The sequence below is a fragment of the Pholcus phalangioides genome, unplaced genomic scaffold, assembly GCF_987345545.1.
Source record: "Pholcus phalangioides strain wild (caught in Gottingen) unplaced genomic scaffold, Ppha-v1.0 ptg000027l_1, whole genome shotgun sequence".
Classification (NCBI taxonomy): domain Eukaryota; kingdom Metazoa; phylum Arthropoda; class Arachnida; order Araneae; family Pholcidae; genus Pholcus; species Pholcus phalangioides.
In genome coordinates this window covers 7,724,295-7,737,155 of record NW_028301617.1, presented here as the reverse complement: position 1 = coordinate 7,737,155, position 12,861 = coordinate 7,724,295, and the positions used below count along the sequence as shown (strand labels likewise).

The following is a 12,861-nucleotide window of genomic DNA, read 5'->3' as shown; positions in this document are numbered from 1 at the left end:
CGGTTTTATTATTTTAGCCCTTCCAGAGAATACTTTTGAATATTCTCTAATGAGAATCAAAAGATTATTAACAAGAATTTTACATCTTTAATTTTGCCCCATTATTCAAGATCAAAATTTGTAAGTCTTTTACCAAATGTACATTTCACTTACATATGGGGGATTAAAGTTAGGAGTAGTATACTCCATGAATGAATCCTCATTTTACAAAAAAAGGCTCTACTAGAATTTTTTTTTCAGATTTCCATGTTTAAAATTTTGTCATTTCACGATTTAGGAATAAACTATATATTGAAGCTGAGACTTAGTTAATTTTTTTAATAGTTCTAAATTTCATTTCTGCTCTTTCAATTTGTGACGAAATCGCATGATATTTTTATATATGATAACTGGTTACTTAAATAACAAATGACATTAATGATTATTTGAGAAGTTTAAAAAAATTGGGCATCAATTTAGCGTGTTTTCTTTGCAATTAATGTGAATTTCCAATAAATTAACTTTTTAATTCATATAAATTGACTTTATTCAGTTAAAATAACATAGTTATGATTTTGTAAAACCTCATATGAGGTTTTTCAAAACTTCAATTAATCAATTATGTTTATGTATTATTATTTGTATCAATTTATACAAATTAAAAGTCAATTTATAGGAAATTCACATTAATTGCAAAGAAAATACATGAAATTGATGCCCAATTTTTTTAAACTTCTCAAATAATCATTAATGTTATTTAAGTAACCAGTTATCATGTACAAAAAAACTCATATAATATATAGCTATCACATAATATTATGTGGGAAAAAAATATTGAAGAAAAAAATTTTGTTTTTAATATTTAAAAAAAATTATTTCTGTTCATGGCAAAAAAAAAAAAAAAATCAGATCAAAAATTAAGATAAAGTTCCTGAAAATTTTATTTTTGAAAAAAATAAATTTTAAAAAATACTTGGCACTTCTCTATCATTAGACTTTTTAATTTCAAAAATTCATGTTACATACAAAAATTTGATGGAAATTAATTTTTTTTAAACAAAACGTTGTGCAAATAGGCCGCAACGTCTGTCAAAAATGTGTTAGGTGAGAATTATAGAAAATCCCGAGGCCAGGATTACACTATAAAAGCTTTTTAATAAAACTTGAAAAAATGCAACCAACAAGCTTAATGATTACCTTATATAGCAAATGTAACTCACAGGCTTATTGGTTGTTTTTTCAAGTTTTGTAAAAGATATTCTATAAAACTTTTATAGTGTAATCCTAGCCTTACACCCTTTGATTTTAACCCTCTCATATACAGTAAAACCTTACTTTTGAAGACAATGGTGGGACAAAAAAAGTTTGTCTGTAAAAGAGGAGTGACAGTTAATAAGGGGTTTGAAAAGCATACTTTTATTATACATAGGGAAATTATTATTTGGCCATAAAAGAGGGGTGTCCATTAAGAGGGGTTTTACTGTATATTCACTTATATAAAATACATGACTTTTCTATTTAAAAATTATCACAACACAATGATCTGGAGCTTTTTGCATTTAATCAAGGCAGAGATATCTGAAATCTTTTATCCTTTAAATGCCAACTCAATATGGTTTTCTTAGCTGCAAATCCTGCTGACAATTTTAATCCCCTAGCCTTAAAATTTTAACTGTAAACAATACAATAATACAGTTTCGTGCAATGGGAACTCTTTCATGCTTATCAAGAAGTTTCAAAAAACTTTTCATTGTAATACAAGTATGGGTTTTTCTATTTATGGGTACCTTTCTGTGCCTATTTCAAGCAGAGAAATTTTAGAAAACCATTCAACCACACAAATCACATTCCGATTTTCTCCAAGATGAAAAATCAGTTTCAGTAAGAATAGTGTAAAATATATTACTTCAAAACTTGTGTGGGTTTTCTCAAGAATGGACCTTTTTGTGTTTACCCAAGTAAGAGTTGGTAGAAAACATTTTACCGCAAATAATGCATCCGTATGGTTTTTCATTAGTGTGGATTTTTTTGTGTTCATTTAAGTAAGATAGTACTGAAAACCTCTTATGACAAACATCACACTCATGTGGTTTCTCTCCAGTATGTATCATTTTATGTTTACTCAACACAGCATTGTCTGAAAACTTTTTACTACAAACATCACATTCATATGATTTTTCTTCATTGTGGATCCTTTTGTGTCTATTTAAGTCACATAAATCGAAAAACCTCTTACAACAAACCCCACACTCATGTGGTTTTTCTCCAGTGTGTATCCTTTTGTGTTTATTCAAGACTGAATTATCTGTAAACTTTTTGCAACAAACATCACATTCATATGGTTTGTCTTCATTATGGATCCTTTTGTGCTTATTCAAGTAAGATAATACCAAAAACCTTTTATGACAGACATCACACTCATACTCTTTCTCTTCATTGTGGATCCTTTTGTGCTTATTCAAGGTAGAGTTGTCCGTAAACTTTTTACAACAAATATCACATTCATATGATTTTTCTCCAGTGTGGATCCTTTTGTGTTTATTCAAGGTAGAAATTTCTGAAAACTTTTTATAACAAACATCACATGCATATGGTTTCTCTCCAGTATGGACCCTTTTATGTTTATTCAAGGTAGTACTATCCGTAAACATTCTACCACAAACATCACACTCATATGGTTTTTCTCCAGTGTGTCTCCTTTTGTGTGTGTTCATGGTAGAGCTGTCTGAAAACTTTTTGTAACAAATATCACATTCAAATGGTTTTTCTCCAGTGTGGACCCTTATATGCTTCCTCATGGCAGATTTACTTGAAAACATTTTACTGCAAACAATACATTCATGTGGTTTTTCTCCAGTGTGAATTCGTTTGTGTTCATTCAAGTGATAGTCACTCGTAAACTTTTTATTGCAAACATTGCATTCACATGGTTTCTCGGCAGTGTGGACAAGTTCATGTCCTTTTAAAGTAGAGATGTTCGTAAATCTCTTACCACAAACATCACATGCATATGGTTTTTCTCCAGTGTGGCATCGTTTATGCACATTCAAGGAAGAAAGAAATGAAAATCTTTTACCACAAACATCACATTCATGTGGTTTGTTTCCAGTGTGGCCCTTTTTGTGTTCATTCAAATGAGAGAATTGAGAAAACTTTTTGCTACAAATATCACACTCATATGGTTTCTCTCCCATATGAACCCATTTGTGTTTATTCGAGGAAGATTTATCAGAAAATGTTCTACCACAAATGTCACACTCATATGGTTTTTCTCCTGTGTGAACCCGTTTATGTACTTTTAAGCTGTATTTGGAAGATAAACCTTTACCACAAGCATCACACTCATGTGGTTTCTCTTTGGTTGGGACCATTTTTCGCTCATTTAAGTTGGAGTTGCCTGAAGACATTCCACTGGAAACATCATATACATTTGGCATTTCTTCAGACTGCAACTGTTTACATGAATGCATTGGTGGTATCTCTGAAATCAATGCACAAATCAATTAGATGCAGCTTTCCATCAGAAGGGATGGGAGCATGAAAATCAAAATGAAAGTGACACGAGAATCTTTCACTGCAAAATCCACATTTGAATTGTTTTTCTCCAGAATGAATGATCTGCTGCTTTAATGCAATTGACGGTGGGAAAATTTTATTGTAAATATCACACATAATGGTATGTTTTCTTTATGGTGAGGCTAATTATGGAGAACTTTGTCAACCTAAAAATATCATGTTCATGTTGGTTTATCAGCAACTTTTTTCTCCTTGTTGCATATGTCTTCACTTCTGTATGTCTTTTTGAATGGGATAAATAGATGACCCTCTTCAAGACCCTTTCACAGATAATTGCGTTTATCTAATCTTCTATCGCTATGGATCCAATAACAAATTTAATTACAGTGTGTAGATCTTCAACAGATATAATTTTCTCTTCTTTTTAGGAAATCCAGTCATGAATGAGATATCAGTAGAATAGATTTTATTGACACTCCATATACCTTTTGTATTGCATTGAAGAGTGTTTTTTCAAATGGATATAATTTGGTACGAAATTATGAGATACAGAATAAAAAATAAAAACTTCACTGCTTCCCGTCAATTCTAAATTCAGTCAAATGATGTTGTAGAACCTATCATGTTGTGCCTTAATCACTTTTAAAATATTGGTGGAAATACTTTTCCTTGAAGAAAATTTTCTGTCTGATGAGTCTTTCCAAGTACCTGGTAATAGAAAATAATGGCGTTAACATACTGATGGTAGGTTTTTAATAATATACTGAACACACAATTTTTTTAACTGATTGATTGGATCTTATGTGGTGCACAACTTGTTCATCAATTATTATTTTTTTTTTTTTCAAACATTATAACAAAACATCTAACATCGGTTTTAGATATTTCAGGCTATAGAGGAGACTATCATATCTGTATGCTCAATTTGTCTTTTTGAACTATTTCAATGAGGTTTTAAAACATTTTAATAATTTTTGGTCATATAATTTCAGAGATACAAACTGGAACTCTAGCATTTACCGCTAGGGGAAAGCTGTGAAGTACTTCATTACAATTTTTACTATACCCAGACTTGAATCACCAGTTATTTGAGCCAAAATGGACTTGAGCTTTTGCTCTGTGTATAGAGTACTGTGTAGAACACACTAGAAATTATTTTAATTTGCATTGCAGACATCAAAAGATGTCAATTGCATTGGTGAAGTTAATTTTCTTGATTACAATGATTAATGCATTTGGCACACACACAAAGCCAAACACTGTTTTCCTAATGTTTCTATATTTGTATATAGGCTACAGTAGACGCCACATATTAGAATCACAAATAATGTTATCACTTTTGCTAAATATGAAATGGACAATATCATAACACACACACATGGGAAAAAATTTATTCGTAGTTGTCAGGACTTCAGATTATGTTATCAATTTTTTTTTAATAAAAAGTTTTTCTTTTTGTATATTTTGAAGCTAAGGTGGAACAAGATTAATTTTTCCCCACAAGTTATCATCATCAATCTGATAGAGTCTAACAGCTGGACTATGTAGGAGATATAGGCCGCTCTAGTTCCATATATGCGTAGAGCTATTTCGCAATTTCTTTCCTATAAGGTGTAAAAAAAAGTATATTTCTTGGTCAGTTTCTCTTTCAACTGATCACATTCACAGTTCAGTGAAAATAGAGCTTAGTTACCCTTATAAGCATCAATCAGGTGCCAAGACCTCGGGTTTCAACCTGACACATAATGGGGTGGGGGAGAATAAGTTTTCTGCTCTCACTAAATTTTTTTCATCCTTCTTCTTTTTACTGCAGTAAATAATTCTTGTTATAATCTGGAATAATCGAACATATTTCAACATTTACTTTATGAAATCCATGGAACTGAATGGATCGTACACTGGTAGTACCCAATTTATAAAAGAAATCATGAAAATGGGAAATAAAATTCATCAGAGATATAAATTCAGGGGGGGGGGGGGGGAGTGGTTGAAGCCATTGCAGAGGCTCAAACCAATAGAAGCAATTTAACATAGTAAAAAACAATGTAAAAAATATATGCTGAAAGGTGACTGTGAGCAGAATATGCAGCACCACCACTCGAAGGATGAAACTGAAATGACGCAGAAGTTCAACAAACCAGCAGTTCACAAAATGTTTCATCCAATCGCTAACATACAAAACATTAAAATGTGACACAAAAGAGGGGAAAATAGTAAAATTGCTACAGCTATAACCATAGATATGATTACACTTTTATTTTATCATGATGGTGCACAATCCCTTACCCATGAATATAAGTATAAAAAAAAAGAATAAGAAATGCAGCAGCCTACTGCAACACAAATGTATTTGAATATTTGTGAATCAATAAACGATAGCTGAGCCTAGCTTTGCGAGCTGTTATTATTGTTATCATAATGCACTGGAACCGAACCGCATTTGGATTAATTCAGGAAAAAAATTTAAGCATATTTTAGTGAATAAATAAATGACAGCCGAGTGACTGTTGTTATTATCATCATTACCATTATTATACGGCAGCATTATTATTATTTCACTAACGTTCCATCTCCCCCTTCATCAGAATTTTTTTCGTCTCATCGCCCCCTGACTCAAGCAAACCTATAGGATCCTCGTAGCTTTTATCCCCAACCATTCCATCGCCCACTTTGAGAAACACTGTTTTAAAGGGTATCTAAACTCCATGCAACCCCCAATGCGATCACATTCAGGGGTGTGCACTGTATATATTTCTTTACTTAAATATATTTTAATTCTTTTTAAATTTGTGGTTACTTGATGAGGTGGGAGGGAGTGCACAAGATCCCTATCCCCACGTATGCTACTGGTATGCAGCAAGCTTTCAAGCATTATGATGAGGACTAGTCAAAAAGAGGCTTTGTGTATTACGGCTTGTGTATTTGTGTCTATCTTACCTACTCTTATCTGTAATACAACCTCTGACAATAAAGTTCGGTGAATGAAGTCCAAACGGCCGATCTGGCAACACTGGCGAACCTAAACGCTGCACATGCGTAGCGGCAGGTGTTGACCATCTGCCGCCACCGTTGTTCAGTTGAGCGCCATTTGTGCTCCGTGAAAGACTTGTTTTACAAAGTGCTTGTTTAGTGCATTGGTTCTTAACTGAGAACAGGAAAATGAACGAACAAAAGATCACTGAAAATGAGTCCTGGTGTCTCAGGTACGACCCTGAAACGAAACATCAAAGCATGGAATGGCATTCTCCTGCATCACCTCATCGGAAAAAGGTCAGAGCAGAAAAATCACCCATCAAAGCGATGCTAAACATCTTTTTTGATAGTCAAAGCATTATCCACAAGGAATTTCTACCTGAGGGAACAACGATGAATGCTGCAACATGCATTGAAATTTTGACCCGTTTCATGAAACATCCACACAGGGTACAACCTCAGTATGCTGCACAACAAGGTTCATGGTTTCTTGTTCACGACAATGCTCGCCCTCACACAGCCAACATCGTCAAACAGTTCCTGGCAAAAATGGGGGTGGTGCAAATTGAACATCCACCATACTCGCCAGATCTCAATCCTCCAGACTTCTTCCTATTCCCATGACTCAAACTCGCTTTGAAAGGAAAGAGATTTGACGATATTCCTGACATCCAACGAAACGTGACGAGACTTTTGCACTCCATCCCAAAAGAAGACTTCTTGCAAAGTTTCCAGGACATGTATAGAAGATTTCAGCTGTGCATAGTAATGGGAGGTGACTATTTCAAAGGACAGTAAGGTAACTTTCGTTAACATTTCATCTACGTTAATGTTACAGGACTATTCACCGAACTTTATTGTCAGAGGTTGTACTTACAGATAAGAAAGAGTAGAGGTATGAAGTATACATTTCTTTTCCCCCACCTACCTGTTCTCTTTCCTCTCTTATGTGCATGCATATAGTAGAACCTATTTAACATGACAGGGTAAAAAAAAGAACTTTTTTTTTTTTAAATTTTCAAGATAGACTTGTCTGAATTTATTCCACTGGCATTTGGATGCAATATTACATCCTTGATAATGAAGTGGTTAATCCAAATGTGGTTTGGTGCATCAAGTTGACAATAATAACAGATTGGGAAGCGAGTGCCTAGCAAATCTAGGCCCTGCTATCATTTATTGATTCACAAATATTACAATACATTCATGGCCTCCCCACAAGGGGGGGGGGCTGACAGGGCCTCTAGCCAAGGGGCCCGGAACAGTTCTCATTATTTTTTGCTTTTTCACGCTATAAATTAACTACAGAAGGGGCCTGTGAAAAGTCTGACGGGGGAGGGGGGCGCAAAAGATCCTAGCTTAGTGGCCCCGCTCCAGAATGTGGGGCCATGAATACATTGTGGTAAGCAGCTGTATTTCCTATTCATTTTCTATTGTTTATACTCGGGTTGAGGGATCATGACAAAGTAGAAGCGAAATCACATCTATGGTTATAGCTGTAGCAATTTCACCAAGTTCCCTGTTAGGTATCATTTGCATAATTGCGTTAGTGACTGGGAAAACATCTTCTACACTATTGCATTGTTGAACTTTGTCTCATTTCATTTAAATTGTGCGGTGGTGGTGTATATCCTGCTCTCAGTTGAATTTCAGCACAGATTTTTTTTCTTCCATTATTCATGGTGTTGAAATGCTCAGGGCCGTCACTTCAACTTTTTCCAGGGGAGGGGGGGGGGGCAAAGCACATGTACTCGATGTATGTATATATTTACATATATATATCCATTTTTAATGTATTTTCAAAAGCCAGGTAAATGATGGGCCTGACCATGTGAGCGGTAAAAAAATGTTTTTTTAAATTTCCTTACATTAGTTTCCCTTCTTAAAAAAAAATTTTCTTCTCATCTCCTCCCCAACTCAATCTAACCCATAGGATCCTATATTAAACCCAAAACTTCTACCGTCCCCCTGAACCATTTTATTGCTCCCTCTGGGAAACACTGCTCTAAGCCATATCAAAATAGTATTAAGAAGTGCTCTTACCGTATATCAGAAAGGGAAGCTGATTTGACTCGCGTACCACCTTGTGGTGAAGGTCAGAATTTGAATGGCGCTTCAGGCATATCCACATTAACATTGACTGAGAGTTGAAGTAGAAAGAAAAATTTCCCCTTCCTGCTGCCAGACAGCTTCGCTCTTTAAACATTGTCAGCATCAGCAGCACCGGCTATAGTAGTATAGTTCTGCCATAGCTGGTGTTGGCACGAGAGATTGTAGCAGTAATTTTGAAACAAAATTCCCACTAGTATTTAAGGATAAAAAAAAAGTCACAGTTGTATCCAGACTAAATGTCAATGAATACATATCCCAAAGCAATGCAGAATGATAAAAATTGGAGAAAAAAACATTTTATTCCATTGAACTATGGAGTTCAGAACTAGGAATCAAAAATTTGAAATTTTTTCGTGAAGAAACTACTTTTACATGCAATTTGAATTTATGAATTTTTTCCCAAGGGAAGAAGAATTCTATTCTTTTCCGAAATTATATATACATTGTCTTATGTCCTCCCCTTTCACAAACATGTTGTACCTCCTCCAAAAGTTGATCCTGCGTTGTGCGGACAAAGTCAAGTTTACTCACCCTCACAAAAATCATGTTCTTGAAAAAGTAAACAATTCATCGCATTTCATAGGCTTACAATTAAATTCCAAAAAGGTAAAAAAAGGCATTTCTTGAAGCAAGATCGATACATCATGCACGTTCTTTCCCCCAACCCGCTCAGCCAGATCGTCAGGATCCCCAGAATATGTACTCATAGAAATAACTGTTTAGATTGACACTAGAAGATAATACAGTCATACGTATTTGCAGCAAACATTTTATTACACAATGTGGTAGCATATGAATGACATTAGCTACATAAAGTTAAAAAATCTGCAGCAACACAAGATCACATAACCATTTATAAATGTTAAAATACATGTGTCAGGATATAGTCTTAAGTCTTATATACAGTGCCATTTAAATCAATCTTCATCAATGTTCTCTTGAAATATCACTCACATTTACCACTTCAAAACTTACACATCCCTATAAAGTTTTTGAAAATAACCTGGGAGAAAAAAATTTCTACAACAGTTATTGCATCTCTTGGTGTAATCACCACACGACTGTTGTCACTGCATTTGACTTATCTACCACATCTTCCGAAGATCAAATTTAGGCCTTTATTCGACAGTGTTGCTCCCAAGCAACATGAGAAGTCGTTCTTACATTTTTCAAGCGAAGGCATTGATGCTTTTAAGCAATTCCTGAACATTAGATATTTAGTGGTGCATGAAGTTTTAATGATCACCCATAAATGTACACATCTTGTTTCTACTTGTTGATAAGTCCATTGAGCACATGAGCTCCTTCTAAGTTGAATGTCTTCGACATAGTAGTTAACTGCAACAGTTTGAAGGTTTTGATATAGCAAAAATGAACGTAATCCAAAAAAATAAATAAAACGATGAAATTCAAGGGAAAAAACACGTTCAGAGAAGTGAAAAAAATGGCCATGATATGGGAATTTTATTTAAAATAATTAAACTGAACACTGAAAAATAAAGATGAAAAAAAATTACTATGAATCGCTAATACAACGAAGAGGAAAGAATAATGGTCAAGTTCAAATTACCCCGCTCCCGGGCAGTTTCAGTAGTTTTGCCCTCTGCCTCCAGTGTTGCATGACTTTGAAAGGACTGACCTTTTACCTCCCACGAAATGGCTGGTTTCTTTATAGGAGAGAAAATGTTTCTCTTTAATACAGCTTTGCCATATATGCTGAACCATAGATCAAATGTGACCTTCAAAGTTATCTGATATGGCCTGCCACCTTAAAACTAATTTTGTAAAATTGAACTAAGCAGCACATTTACAGATAGCTTAACTGTGTGGCGAAATTAGTTTTTAAACCTTTAATCTACCATGGTTTTTAGTTATATTTTCTTTCTTCCATTAACTATAAATGCCTTTTTTTAGTGCCTATTTTAGGCATTTTAAGTGGTTTTTACTTGCCTATTTTGACCCTTTTTAGCACCTGAACTTATAGGCTCTAGTATAATGAAGGGAAAATCTCAGCCAGGTTTGAGGGAATCGAACCCACAACCTTCGCTGTGAGTGTGTCCACGATCTAACCACAATACCAATTGCGGATGTCTGTTTCTTGTAAAATTCAGTATATCCATTATTAAACGTCACCAGGAAATATGTTGGTGCCAAGCAACAGTCGGCAGAGAAGTGCACGTCAATCACTCGCATACGCATTCTAACAATGTTCACCATGCTCAGCATTGCAGCGAAACGCTTCAGTCTGAAATGCATTGTTTGAGAACCCTGGTAACCAAAGTAAACATTTCAAAAGTGATTGCCAAGGCCCAGGAACCATTGTTGCCTGAAAGTTTTTTTGCCCATTTCGGGCATTTGCCCAGCTCTGGCAAACTTTTAAAGTAGCCTATTGCTCCAGTTGTGTCCCGTTTGGTATATATACAAAATTTGGCGACCATAGATCTAAAATTATAGATTTGTATAGAGAACTTACACAGAGGAAAACCAATCTAAAATTTTAGATCTGTCATTGCCAAATTTTGCATATATATCAAACGGGTTGATATGCAGTCGAATCCAATTATAATGAACTCTAAGAGACCGTAGAAATCACCTCATTATAACAAAATTTCGTTATAAAGAAATTCCAGGTTATTTAAAATGTCCCTATGTAAACTTATCTGGGAGAAGACAAGTGTTCGTTAAAATGAGATTTTCGCTATAACGGGATTCAACTGCATACCAAACCTGTCTTGAACGACAGGCTATTTAAAAGTTCGTCAGAGCTGGGGCAAAATTCTGGTGGGGAACAATGGTTTCTGAGCCTCAACGATGACTATTAGAATGTTTACCTTCGTTAACGTGGTTCCCAAGCAATGCGCTTTAGACATGCATATGCCTTTAAAATGGTTTGCCACTTTTTCAATACCGCCAGTAATCGAAGAAAGCCCGGGCAGAGCCGGGTATTATAGCTAGCAGGGCCGCAACTAGATGGTTGGTCACCCGGGGCAAGCGCGCATTTTGACGCGCCCTTGTAATGTTGAAGGAGGGGTTTTCAGAATGAAATCTGCATCCGCTCAGGTCTAGCGCCCGGGGGCACGAGACACGCCTGCTTTCCCCCCCCCCCCAGTTGCGGCCCTGATAACTAGAATAATATATAGATTTTTTTTTATAAGGGTGGTTGATGACGTAAGCATGATTCGTACTTCCCTCCCTTCTTGTCATCAGAAGTCAAGCAAAAGGCGAAATTTTTCCCTCCCCCAATCGATGCTGACGTTATTTTTGAATGACCCCTTAATCCACTGTTGCTTATTATGATTGATCGTGCGGGCCGGAGATGTTACGTTAAGTATTCGACTAATAGATGGCAGCACATCATTGTCGGGTGTATGAAAGAAATCAGCTTTTGAAAGGGCAAATTTCCCATCACTACGTTTGAATGACTCACCTCCAGTTCATGGAATTCGGAACTTTCTCTGCCAACTGCAAATTAATCGATCGATGATGAGCATCAATTCAATACACTGATGAATAAAGAGAAGCCAAAGAGAGCATAATTAAACACAACTATTGGCCACAACATTATGCGTCTGAAAGCACAAGCCCCACAAGCAGTGTTGCCAAGAGTCAAAAGAATTTTCCAACTAGACTCCTCAAAATATGCTGACCATGTTTGTTCGAAAAAAATATGGAAAATTTGGTCTGTAAATACGGGATATAGGGCACGTTAAAACCGGGTTTTCCTAGGAATAGGTGTTTTGCACCGCGTGAACCGAACTGTATAATTTCGCGTCGACAGCAACGCGTTATATAATCATGCTACGTGTTTGTTTTCCTTGTGTGGTGCGTCAGATAAGGGTGGCTATATTATAGTATATGGCCTTGGCATCAGCTCTACTCTGTCGTCTGCATGCTCCGGTTTGAAGGGGAGGGAAATGAAAACACACAAGAGTGAAGAGAACATCGGCAAAACGCGCGGACTCATTTAACTCCTCCAGAAGCAGTCGGCCACACGTCCGACGTAAAGCGCGGTCGTGAGCCGTACTGCTTTTCTGATTGGTGAGGGGACCGTGTGTCGCGCTGGGCGATTCACGTCGCACGCGGCACAGAAAACTTGCTCCTTTTCTTCCAAGGAGCAGGTTTGCTGCGGTCAAAAAACCTGAATTTCAGATTTTTTGACAAATCAACGTGTTCACGTTGCTCACAGCGCAGAAACTCTACTGCTAGGAAAACCTGGCTTTAAGCCAGGATTTCTACAATGCGTGCAGCGTAAAAACGCTGATTGGTCGAAAAACCTGTATT

At 35.9% G+C, this 12,861-nt stretch overlaps 1 protein-coding gene across 1 annotated transcript; it reads right to left on the bottom strand.

The window, feature by feature from the left end:
* Nucleotides 1-959: 959 nt before the first annotated feature.
* On the bottom strand, nucleotides 960-12,153 carry LOC149068328 (uncharacterized). The gene is made up of 2 exons (XM_089251843.1): nucleotides 12,008-12,153; nucleotides 960-4,203 (listed from the first exon to the last, which is right to left on the bottom strand). The coding sequence occupies exon 2, from the start codon at nucleotides 3,447-3,449 to the stop codon at nucleotides 1,908-1,910; it is 1,542 nt and encodes a 513-aa protein (XP_089107969.1). The 5' UTR covers nucleotides 3,450-4,203; nucleotides 12,008-12,153; the 3' UTR covers nucleotides 960-1,907.
* Between the last annotated feature and the right edge of the window lie 708 nt (nucleotides 12,154-12,861).

Coding starts and splice junctions, on each gene's coding strand:
- LOC149068328 (XM_089251843.1), bottom strand. CDS start 3,449: ATGCATTCATGTAAACAGTTGCAGTCTGAAGAAATGCCAAATGTATAT.